The 12613-nt window shown below is 36.0% G+C and overlaps 1 protein-coding gene across 7 annotated transcripts in view; it reads left to right on the top strand.

Annotated features, from left to right (window-relative positions):
• Nucleotides 1–12613, top strand: part of Ttll7 (tubulin tyrosine ligase like 7) — a 151735-nt gene that overhangs the window by 120156 nt on the left and 18966 nt on the right. For all 7 annotated transcript variants that reach the window (XR_013344452.1, XM_026411158.2, XM_077803667.1 and 4 more), the window contains one exon: nucleotides 8639–8799. Coding sequence is in view for 6 of the 7 variants with exons in the window: in XM_026411158.2 (XP_026266943.1) it covers nucleotides 8639–8799 (161 nt within the window). In the remaining variant the exon portion in view is untranslated. The remainder of the gene's footprint in view (nucleotides 1–8638; nucleotides 8800–12613) is intronic.

Raw genomic sequence — 12613 nt, 5'->3', positions numbered from 1 at the left:
ACATTCTTTGGGAAGGTACAGTTCATTTTCATGAAACCTGTCGGGGTTCTTCCACAGCCAAACATCATCCTTTCCTACTTGAATCTTCTTGGCACTTTGTCCTCAATTGTACTTGTGGTCTACTTTGAGATATTTATGGATTTATTTTTTCCCCACCCTTTTAAAAACAAGAGCGCCAGACTTAACCTATAGTCACCTGTAGGAGGCATCCTCTAAACACTTGTTAAATTGGTTCAATTCCAGACTTAGGAGCTCTGTTAATACCAAGCTCGTACCCTTTTTTCCTTGCTTCATTTTTTTCCTTGTTTGAATGCAATGAAAAATTAAGACAATGCTCTTCTATGTTTCACATGTGATATGAGAAGGCCTGATGAGCATTGTATGGCATGATCAACTGATGTGTCTGATTAGTTATAATATTTGTGAATAGGAAGAAATTATTTATTGCACTGTTATGCTTCATTGGGTTTCTAAATTTAGAGTAAAAATAAACACTTGCTTATCAACTTACTAGCATAGCACCTATCCTAGTATATCTATTTTTCCCCTGTAGATTTTCTCTAAGAATATTTGTATTATCTTTTCTTCCAGTTCTAAGGGTGAAATGGAATTTAAGTGTTCATCGTATACTGCTATATTTAGGTGGGGGTGGACCTATAGTGCTAAGGTGAGGGCAGGATCTTTGTTTACAATTTATCCATCCTGTTACCTGTTCTTTGAGCTCTTGTTTTGCCTCTTGCTTTGGTGTAAATGAACAGTATTATATTTCCTTTGTGTTCATAGACAGCAGCAAGATATCCCACCTGCAATAGGAAGCTTGCTAACATCCCACAGTTTGCACTAGCCAAACAGTTGCCATCATTCTTCTACATAGGTGATTTAATAAATAAATCTATTATTGACAGAAGAATTCATATATTGAATTTTGGCTCTTAAAGAATAAAAATGTCTGATTTTAAGTAGAAAAAGTTTATCTTGCAAAGAGGCCCCTGAAAGTGTCTGAGGAATGCAAGGCACAGGCTGTGAGCTGAAGTGAAAGCTCAGGATTTCCACATGTGCGACTTATTTGTAGCAATTTTTCATGCTATGGTCATGATTACTGTGGTTCCTTTTCTTTCTTCAACCATTTTGTTCTTTAAGAGACTTTTCCCAAAACAGACTCTACTTTCTCAGATAAATAGTGATGGGTGAGCCATCTGGGAAAAGCAGTAAGGCGAATCTTTCGGCATCATTGTGGGTTGACTTTCTTCCCCCACCACATGGTTAAGAGCTCTTACCCATGAGTAATCAGTAAAAGGAATGCCAAGACATATTTTTGTAAAACTTTTCATTTTTGTTAAATTAACTGTGCCAAAATATATCGTTTTCACTCATAATCACAAAAAGAAACATAATAAACATACGCATTGGAAGTACAAGTCATCAAGCCAGCCAGCAGTGGGGAGGCCCTGAGATTTCATGTAAATGAAGATTTCTTTTTGGAGTTTTAAAAAATATTGTGTCTACTTAATCAATAATATTAAGATTAATCAGGTGAAATACTTCAGACAGAAATAACTGTATAGCAATATTGTGGAGACCACCATGAGCTCAAACTTCAGTGTTATTAACATTAACTTACATATATAGAATATTAAACATTTAACTAATTTTTCTATGCCTTTTCTCTGCCTCAAGTTGATTTTAGATGAAAGAAGATGAAGAGATCACAGATTGACTAACTGAAAATGTTTTTCATGATAATAAGAAGGGTAAAACTAGAAAGTCAGGATTAGGTGGTGGAAAGAGGTACTCAGCTTATAGAATTATAGATTTGGGTTCATGACTGCCTTCATCCCTGCTCCTAGGAGGTAACTTCTTAGAACTTTTTAAAGACTAACTTAAGTCCTGAATGGCTCTTGTCAGGAAGTAGGACATAGAATGGGGTTATCATCTAGCCTTACAGAGGGTACAAGGCAGACTGATTTTTTTTCCCTTCATTACTAAGGATTCTCATGTCAGGGTGTTTCTCTAATGTATTTTATTTTACTAAGAAATTTTTCATATGCAAAATTATTTTCTATAGGATATGTAAAAATGAGGTGTATTTGGACATCAGTTTGAAACTTGTGCTATTTCCTTATAAAACTAGGAAATGCATCCAAGTAAACCAAAAGAAGCATGGAAATTTGGTCAGCTGAGGAATGCAGAATTAGGTATTATAAAAAGTCACCCATTTAGAAAGCAAGAACTTAACTAATTTACACTAGACATGGATTAATCAGATTCATCCTTTCTGTGGCTGTGATAATAGCCAACAACCATTGGAAAGCTTTGCCGGTTTAGTCCTCTGGGAAGTACACCCTAAGATGCAATTAGAGCTGAAGGAGACTTATATGGGACAATACCCATGAGAGATAAAAGGTAGAGAGAGCTGAAGAGCCTTTAGACTGCAATGCAGATCTGACACCTATGAATGGAAGGGAGGAAGATTGCATAGGAAGAGCCTCAGACTCTAGTGAAGTTCTAAGAACGTCTTGGTCAGGCTGATGGGCCCAGAGCCTGTTAGAGGGAACATGCTGGGTAGAAATAGCTCTTCACTGCTTGCTTCTTGGCTGGGAGCAGTCTGAGGAGACCACAAGCATGGCTTGGATATTACAGGGGATCCTGGATGGGAAAGCATCAGTTTTAAAACATGCATTCTTTAGAAAAAGTTAGTTTAAGTGGCAAGTCATTGTAGCTGCCACAAAGGCTGTGTGCAAATCAATTTAATTTGATAAACACTTATTGGTTTCCAGTTTTGTACAAGAATTTTGCTAGGCACTACAGGGGATTTTGAGAGTTCATTCATTTATTTGCTCTCTCAAACATACATTCAGCAGATATTTATTGAGGGATTACCTTGTCCAAAGCACTATTCTACATGGTATAGAATGCACATCTGAATTCTAGTTAGGGACCACTGTTGAAATATTTGTCTCATTTTTTTTCTGTTCCGAGATTAAGGCATTTTCTGGTTGTTCATTAGAATGTTATAAAACTAAGATTAGAATGCCATACAGTCTCCCACCTGCTTTCCTTTCTTGTGTTCTTGGAAACAAAATTATTTGCCTTTTCACATTTTCCTTAATAGGTATAAAATGTAAAGATCCTGGGTTACAGGAATTAAGTACTGAAAAGAATCCTCACCAGGTGAAAATGAAAATAGTTAATCTTATTCAACATCATGTTGTGGTAAATCCACACTTGCATAATTTAGCTTTCTGCCAAGGATGCAGTTGCCTTAAATAGTTTGCAAGGAATGTATATGAAGTATGAAAATACTGCAGTGTTGGTGGGCTGTGAAGAATGCCACATTTGCTGAAAAGCAAATCTGTTGTGATATCTAGGCATAAAGTAAGATTAGAGGATGAAGAGAAATCAGTAGTGGGATGAAGGTAGCATTTTATTTGCATTTATTTTAGGTTTCTTGGAAATCTTTGTTTATTCACTACTACTTCTCTAAATAGCAATTTATTTTTCATATCTACCCTTGTTACTTCTGCCTGCATTTTGGTTATGGTTTTCCCATCTCTTTTTCACATGGGCTGACATAGATGCTGCTCAAAAGTGTTGGTTTTTGCATCAGCAAAGATGCCTCTACCCTATAGCCACAGCTGCTGCACGCATCATTAGTACAGCATGTAGTGATTTTAATGTTATTTCTAAACTGCCTTCACCTTGTGCCATTATTTTAATTTAGGACCAACTGTTCAGCCATATGGAGCGGTTTGTCATTCAACATCTGAATGTTCTTACAAAATATGAATTTGTCTGTGTGCTTTATGCTTTCAAATGTGCTATATCTCATATGGAAAAGACAAATCTTTTTACTATATTAATGTTGTCATTGACTGACTCTCCCATTTATTTTTCCCATGGAGAACTTAATGTTGGACTGGGATGCTTTTAAATGTCATAATGTAAGGAAATGGATACCCACATTCTACAAGTTAGCCTCACTTGAACCCATAGATAAAAACAAGGGCACCTTGCTGACCATTTTTGTGTTTCACGGATTATTTATCTTCATCCAATTGCATCTAACCTTAAAATACCAGGAATAAAAAAATATCACAACTAAAACTGGCACTAATTTACATTATGTCAGTCTGATTTCTGGCCTGCCTGATCTCTGCATTCTTGAAATTATTCAATGATTGTTTTGCTAAGGTACATTGTTTCCCATACTCTTGTTATGCACCCCCCTGCTCTATTAGTACACAGTGGCCCTCTCCCTTTCCCAAATACATTTTCCTAGAGGTAAATGTGAGTCTAAGAAGAGACAGTTGGTTTCTCCACTCAGCTTTTGCTGTTGGCATCTGGGAAGACCGCATGGTGAGGCAGTGTTGGGAGATAGCTAAGAGCACAGGTTTGGATACACACTGGTCCACTTAGCAACTGTGTACTCTTCATGTTACTTATCTGTTCTGTGCTTGATATTTCTCATCCATAATATGAGATCCAAAATATTTTCACAACCAAAAACTTTTCATAACCCTTAGGCAGCAACACCTCACCCACCTTAACTCATTTGCTCATGATCATCAGACAGGAAGTAATGTGTTGTTTTTGTCTGTTCCTGAGATTGAATATTCACATCTTTTTTCTGCATAAATATTAATGTATATAATCATGGAATTTATCCTCAAGATTTTTAGGATGGCACTGTGGACCAATAATATCTATCTCATGTTTTTGTTTTGAGATTAAATGAGTTAATATGTATAAAATTGCCTGGAATAGTACTTAACATATTGTAAGTCCTTGATAAATGTTGGCTCTGATTTTTACCTTGTCTGCAAAGTTTTCACTTTCTTGCAAGGAATAGTTCACTAAGGTAAGCAACGACTAAGTGGTAGCCTTTATCTTAAGCCTTGGAGACAGGTAACTATATTACCAACATGGCCACAATTCCTCCCTTTACATAAATAGTAGTCTTTATTAAATGGGAAATTAAAGTGAGATGATTAATAATGGAGGAGGAAACAGGCACTGAAGAATAATATAAGTTTGGTAGATAAGGTCTCCTTAAGAAATGATGTTTAAGACAGAGTGTACCAAGTGAACAGATAGAAGGCTGTTATAGTCCAAAAAGAGCTATATGAAAGAGAGATGAAGCACTTGGATTCTTGTTCCCTTGGTTTGTGTCTCCTCCTCTACTCCAAGTCATGGGAGGGGTCTTTCTAACTACCCCTCTTCCTAGGACCCAAGCTTGCCTTCTTAGGGAGGGTGTTTGGAAACTGAAGGCAAAGGAAGCAAGGGGGGATGTACATTCTCAGTGTGTTACCCTGGAAAGGAAGGAGGAAGTGCTTGGGTCGCTCAGACCATGCCAATATCACCAATCTGGGAAATCGTTCCTAAGCAGGTGCAACATGCCTGGAGATTGTTCCATATCCATGTTGCAGGACACATTGAGAGTGAAGCAGAAGCATCTCCCATCCATTGTGAAGCTGCTGCTTTGGGCATATGTGGCCTAGGATATTGGACTATCAGCCTTTTCAAATTCCTTAGAATGAAGAGTAGTGTAGAATGGTGACCAAGAAAGACTACTTGAAGGCAGTGTACCTTGTACAATATGTGGCATAGAGTAGGAAGCTCTGTGAGTTGCCCTGTGTTTGGTTCTTGTGTAGCATATATTCATTTTACCATAAGATTATTTAAAGAGGACGAATAGTCCATAATCTCAACTGCTTTATCAATTAAAAGATGAACAATCTCTTTTATAACATAAGGTGAAAACTTTGATTTAGGGCAATCTTAACAATTCCCAGTGTTGATAACATTTTCAATTTTAATTATTTTATATAACTCATAATTTTTAGATTAATTTATGTTAACCTATAATTTGCTAGTTTTCCATTCTCTCCTTTCTGAATTGACTTTCAGCCTGTTATTCCTCACTGATACATTGACAGAAAATAGAAAATTGAGAAATTATTTAAATTTATCTTTTTATAATTCGTGTTGATTCTTCTATCACATCAGTTGTAAGTACTGCTGTCTACATTGAAAGAGAGTTAAAACTAATAGTGTCAATGAAAGTTGTAAAAAACAAAAGGCATAAATTAATGCCTAATATGCATATGGTATCAGCATTATTGTGAATAATTCATATTAAAGTTTTAAAAATTCTTCTTTTTAATTAAGCATTCATTATTTGTGTTAATGAGCTTTTCCAAGACAATTGTTTTTCACCAGCTTCTTTACTGTAGATTGCATTATCTGTCCTTCCCCTCCCCTTGCTGACAGACCCTGGTCCAGTCCAGGGTTTGCATTTCTGCCTCCACTTCACAGCGAGGGCAGCTAGCACAGGCAGAGAAGCAGTGATGCTGCTCAGAGTTCATTGTGAGAAACGTAGCTAGTATTCCAAACTCACCTTGATCAGGGAGAAATAACATCTCTTCCTTAACGTTCCTGTCTTAAAAAGAAGAAAACTTTCTTTTATATGTTTCCAGTTTTTCAAATGTTTGTTCTTTTTGAAATTATGTCTCTGCTCAGCCTTTCTATTTGACAGTCATTTTTTTTTCTGTTTTCATCTTTCACTCTCATTTTTATGGCATTTGCCATAAATAGATAAAAAAAGTGAAAAATCTAGTTTGGTGAACTGAAATTAAAGTGGCTGTATGTATTGACATTAATGTTTTTATGAAAGAGTTTTATTGGAAATCCCTGCACTGCATAAAAGTCAAATACTCATGCATTAGGCAAAGCAGCTTTCCCCAGAATGTTTTCTAGGACCACTTGGATTTCAGATATCCAGATCAACTGTAGTCCTTGTTCCATGATGGTGTCTCCTCATTAGTCTGCATACGGCCTACTTTTATTTATTGTTTTTAATATTATAACACCTGTGAAACCAACACCTAAACCAAGGCTGATATGTTGATGATAACCTATATCCAATCAAACGGATCTCTTTTATCCCTCTGTGTCCCTTGTCTCAGGGAACTGTTTTCTTGAATTCAGCATTCACCAGTTCCTCACTCTCTTTCTTTATATTTTAATATCATAATAATGTATTTTTCCAATAAATATTTTAAAAATTTCTTGTTTTTAATCCTCTTAAGACTGTCATACTGTATATAATTTCTGACATACATTTTTGTACTTGACAGTAGAATGTACTTTGACACATCTTACATAAATGGAGTATAATTTCTCATTCTTCTGGTGGTACATGATGTAGGATCACATCAGTCATGTAGTCATATATATACATAGGGTAATAATGTCAGATTCATTCTACTATCCTTCCTAGCCCCAGATCCCTCCCCTCCCTACTCTCCTCTAATCCAAAGTAACTGTCATCCCCTCTATCCTGTCACCTTATTGTGAATTAGCATCCACTTCTCAAAGAAAACATTCGACCTGGATTTTTTTTTGGAATTAGCTCATTTTGCTTAGCATGATATTCTCCAGCTCCATCCATTTATTGGCAAATGCCATAACTTCTTCCTTATTTAAGGCTGAGTAACATTCCACTGTGTGTATATACCACATTTCTCTTTATGCATTCATCTGTTGAAGTACACCTAGGTTGGTTGCATAGTTTAACTATTGTAACTTGAGCTGCAATAAACTGACATGTAGTTTTAAACCCATCACTCATTATACTACCACATTATTCTGTGTTATGTGTCATATTTTATTCAATTTTGAACGACTGCATAATAATCTGGGGGGATGAACCCATTTCTCCACTATAACTGTTCGTTTATCCATTCTCCCACTGTTGGAGAGTTAGGTCATTTCCAGGTGTTTATAACTGTGTAGCTGTTTGAACAATCTTATACATGCCTCCTATTTTTACCTCTGATAGATTCTCTTAGGAATAAAATTGCTGACACAAACAATGCATGAATTTTCAAGCTGTTTTTCAGAACGATTGCACTAGTGTGTACTCATACCAATAGGTCTGAGATATATGGTAGATTGCCATCCACTTGGTCTCATTAGACTTTAATTTTTTTTCATTTAAATGGGTATGAAATAATATCTTACAACATAGACTTAATTTTTATTCTTCATATTTATTTCCTCTTTTGTAAGATGCCTGTTCATAAATATTTGTCTACTTTTCCTAAGATATTTATAAGTTGTTAGAAATCTTTGTATATTCCCGATACTAGTCTTTTGTTGGAAGGAAGTATGTGTTTTTGAATATGTTTTCCAAATTTGTAATTTGGTCTTTTATTTCCTTTAGTGACCAGTAGTTCTTCATTTTAATTTGATCAAAATCTGTTAACCTTTTGTGGTCTTATTCCTATTTGTGACTTTAGAAAAGCCTCTTTCTAAAAGGATTTGAAAAATATTTACCCCTAATTTCCACTAAGATATTTGATGGTTTACTAGAATTGATTTTTGTTAGCTGAGAGAAGTAAGGATTCAACCTCATCTATTCTTTTTCATAAAGATTATTACTTTAAAATCTCCATTTATTGAACACTCACTTCTTACTCCAGTGGTATCACTTGTTGTCTCTGTTATATACCAAAGTTTCATGAATGTACGGATCTACTTGTGGACTTTTTAATTCTGTGCTGTTGCTCAGTTTTTGTGTGTGTGTGCCCATCTTTGAACATACCTAGATTTTTAAGTGCTTTGGTTTTTCCATTAGGTGTTGGACATAGTAAAAACAAGCATTCGCACAGTTCTTCCACGCATCTGGAAGGTAGCTGATGTTGAGGAAGTAAATTTATATCGGATTTTCAACCGGGTTTTTAATCGCTTACTTTGGAGTCACGGCCAAGGACTCTGGAATTGTTTCTGTGATTCAGGGTAAGTTCTAAGTCATCTCTTATTGTGTAATTTTTAAATATTTTACCATTTAGTTATAGAGGTAGTCCAATAAAATGGTTAAATTTCTTTTGATAATCTGTAAATATCTGCATGTAATTGTGTTAGTATTCACCTGTAATTTATATCAATTAACCTGATTTATATAAGATGATTAATATGAACATAACATCATGCAACTAATTTGAATTCAGTGGAGAGAAAGTAATCTTTAATTAATGAAAAAATTTAAATTACAAACCAATATCCTTAAATCTCTATGTAGGAGACTTCTAAAATTATGGCGATACCCTTCCTCCCCTCCAGAATTCCTGTGCTGCCCAAGTTGCTGTGACTCCCTGTCATTTGTTCTTCAAGATGTCTGAAACCAAAACACTCCATACCATTTCATTCAGAAATGTCTTCCCTTCCTGACTTCCCATAATCCTGATGTTATTCTCCTAATCATACAGGTGTGATGTTTCTGAGGTGTCTGCACCTTCCTTCTCAATGATATCTTTTTTTTTAATATTTATTTTTTAGTTCTAATTGGACACCAAGGTATTGTACCTTTATTTTTTAATTTATTTTTATGTGATGCTGAGGTTCCTTGAACCCAGGGCCTTACACGGCTAGGCAAGCACTCCACCGCTGGGCCACAACCCCAGCCCCTCAATGCTGTCTTTATTCACTCATTGGTGAAATCCTACCAGTTTTTCTGTCACATTATTCGGACTGTGTCTATTATAAATTGTTCTTCATTCATTCTTTCTACAGTCATCAACATTTAACTGTTGGGTAGATACTTTTGGAGATATAAAAGTGAATTTGATATAGTTGTTCCTCTCAAGAAGGTGATAAAAATAGTTAACTGTGCTACTTACTGTAGGCCAGGCTCTGTTTAATCACTTTACATGTATTTAAGTGGTTCATTCCTCATAGCATCACTTTGAATCAGGCTCTGTATTGTCTCTGTGTTATAGATAAGGAATCTGAGATGCATCCAAGGATAAGGACCCAGAGTAACTGGGATTTGAACTCCATTAGCCTTGACCCAAAAGTTCATGCTCTTAACCAATAAGCACCTCTGTCTTTTGTAGACAAAATATGATGTACACAAAAGTAAACAATATAAAAGAGGCACAGAGAAAGTATGACAGGATTACTGACAAAGGGTATCTTTTGATGGAAGGGCTAAGTGACATTAAAAGATTTCTAGGCATTTTTGTCTATAAAGTTTTGTTTTCCTTACTGTCTTACTGTCAGGGTCATTTCCCCAAATCTAGTGATTTCTCTCATTTATCTTCAAAGTCTAAATTTCTTATATATAAGCCTAATATGCTGATTATTTTTTATTTTTTTCAGTCTTCTCTCTTATTACTCTCCTACTGGAACTCTGCTCTAGAAAAGCAAACTCACTGGTTTTCCAATATTCTAAAAAAAATCTGTACCTTCTGCATTTTTCAAATCTTATGTAAAAACTGAGACTAGACCTATCTCTTTTTTAAAGAATCTTGAAGTGCCCATTTCCATATTCTAATCATCGGATGCTGAGTCATTCATATCATTTGCAGACTCCTGACCATCATCTTTTTCCTCAGCTGCCATTCATTCACTAACAGGAAGAATCCATAAGGCACTCTGGGGTGTGATAAAATGTGAGCACAATCCTGGAAATAAGTTATTTCTACAGAGTGAAATATTTGAACCATATTTCATAGCCCCTTAATGAATTGTTTTCTGTAAAAGTTCTCTCAGTCTGAATTCAAAATTGAATATTTTTTTTCTATTTGTTGATCCCTTGGTTTGATGCTGTATGTGGATCTCAGCTACTTTTCACTATGGATGGCAATGAGATGGTCTGATGCTAAGATTGGTGCTGGTGGCTTTGAGTTCCTTGGCCCTAGAGATACTTGAGGAGTATACTTCCTTGTCTCCGGGGCTCCTCTTTCCTGAGCTAATTTGCTAGCATACTCTAACTCTTTTCAGAATCTTTCTCCTGTCCTTGGCACATCCCTCCAAATTTCACTATTGGGTAGATACTTTTGGAGATACAAAAGTGAATTTGATACAGGTGTCTTTCACTACTATTAATGATCATGATGGTCACACAATTGAAGACCAGACACTGTTTTAGATGTTAAATACCTATAAAGTCCCCACAAAAATATTTTTGAGTAAACTACAATTATTATCCACACTTGACAGATGAGGAACTTAAAACAGAATATGTAGGTTGCTCACGTTCCCAGAGTAATTGGGTGATCCTACATTTAAACCTGCGTTATCTGAGTCAAGAGCCTAGCCCTTAATACTGTTCATTGACTTTCTTTGAAGTGGAGTTACCAGTGCCTGACAAGCTTGTTTTACTGCAACTCCAAATTCCTTGCCCATTTGTGCCTGGGCTGGTGGAGGAGAAATAGTTTTGACTTTAGAAATACTGTGGCTCCACTCTCCATCCAGCTCTTTTAATTTTGTGATGTGTAGAGGTGAATTTAACATCAGGTTTTATTTTGCAGCTTTACAAATGGGTTTCTTAGGCTTCCTTAATTTTAATGAAGTCACTTAATACCATTTTTGATTCTCAGCTTGGATCCAGCATAGTTAACACTTTGTCCTTTGAATCATGTCTAATCACCGTACACTCCTTTAACATTTGGTCTAACATCCTGTCAGTCAGAGTGAAACCCTACTTTTTCCAGATCTGAAGGAATTATTTTAATAAGAGGCACAGCTCTTTCCCAGTTAGGTGTAAAATCTTGGGAAAATATGACCTAATAACTGGACCATCTTGATTTCTGCCTCTTTCAACACACCCAACAATAAAACAAATTAAGCCATTCCCTGTTCACTTCCACAAACATCAAAGAGTAATGTAGTTCTTTTTGACACATTTCCTTAGAATTGGCTCATGAGTTTTATTGATGCCAAACAGAAAATACTCAAGGCTGAGCCCATGGCCAGGAGCCCTTCTATTACATGCAGCCCCCACTGAGAGTGTTGTAATGCCCCACGTTCCAAATATGATCTCTTCAGGGAAATAGCTCTTGGAATTTTTGTGAATAAAATTATCCTCCAAGTTGTATTGAAAGAAAGTAAGTCTAGGATTCTGTGGAACTCAAATTTAGACCTGACAGCTCAGGAAAAGTGGCTGTGGCTACTAGCATTTCAGCCGAGACCCACAAGAGGAATAGGAGTCAGCCACTTTAAGGCAGAAGGAGAGGCAGTGGAACAGAGGAGAAGGAATTAACAGTTTGCAAAAGCACCCTCTGTACTCAGTCCCCAAGGTGAAACACCCAGGTCCTTTGGACCCTTTAGTCAAAAGTATTTTCTTGTGGGAGTCTGCCATGTAAAATCTTTCCCTTCAGAATTTTAGTGTACAAATACACTTTAAGGAGCATTCTACGATAACTGTTGTTTCTGGGCTGCCTTATGCTGACTTGAATATACGTGCATAAAATATGGACTACCTAAAATGATGTGAACCTCCCTGTTCTCGTATCACTTTCAACTGGAGATGTTCTTGTTGGTATTTTTCAGCTTTCTGTGGGTGATCATTCATTCGGTTGATATATTGATTTAAAAACAAAACAAAACAAAACAAACCTTTCTTCTTTCTGGCCAATCAGTTAGTACTTACTTTTACAGAGGAGAAAAGAATGAACCAGTTTCACTCTTCAGATAACTGCCTTATTAAATGTTTTGATGAGAAAGGGGGTGAAAATTATTGGATCACTGAACAATATGAGGATTTTTAAATCTTTGGATTTTCATTACTTTTCCCCTTTGTTGTCAGACGTATTCCGTATTGTATATC

The sequence above is a fragment of the Urocitellus parryii genome, chromosome 11 (assembly GCF_045843805.1).
Source record: "Urocitellus parryii isolate mUroPar1 chromosome 11, mUroPar1.hap1, whole genome shotgun sequence".
In the NCBI taxonomy this organism is placed as follows: Eukaryota; Metazoa; Chordata; class Mammalia; order Rodentia; family Sciuridae; genus Urocitellus; species Urocitellus parryii.
Note: the sequence above shows the minus strand (reverse complement) of the source record. Positions and strands in the feature narration are given on the sequence as shown.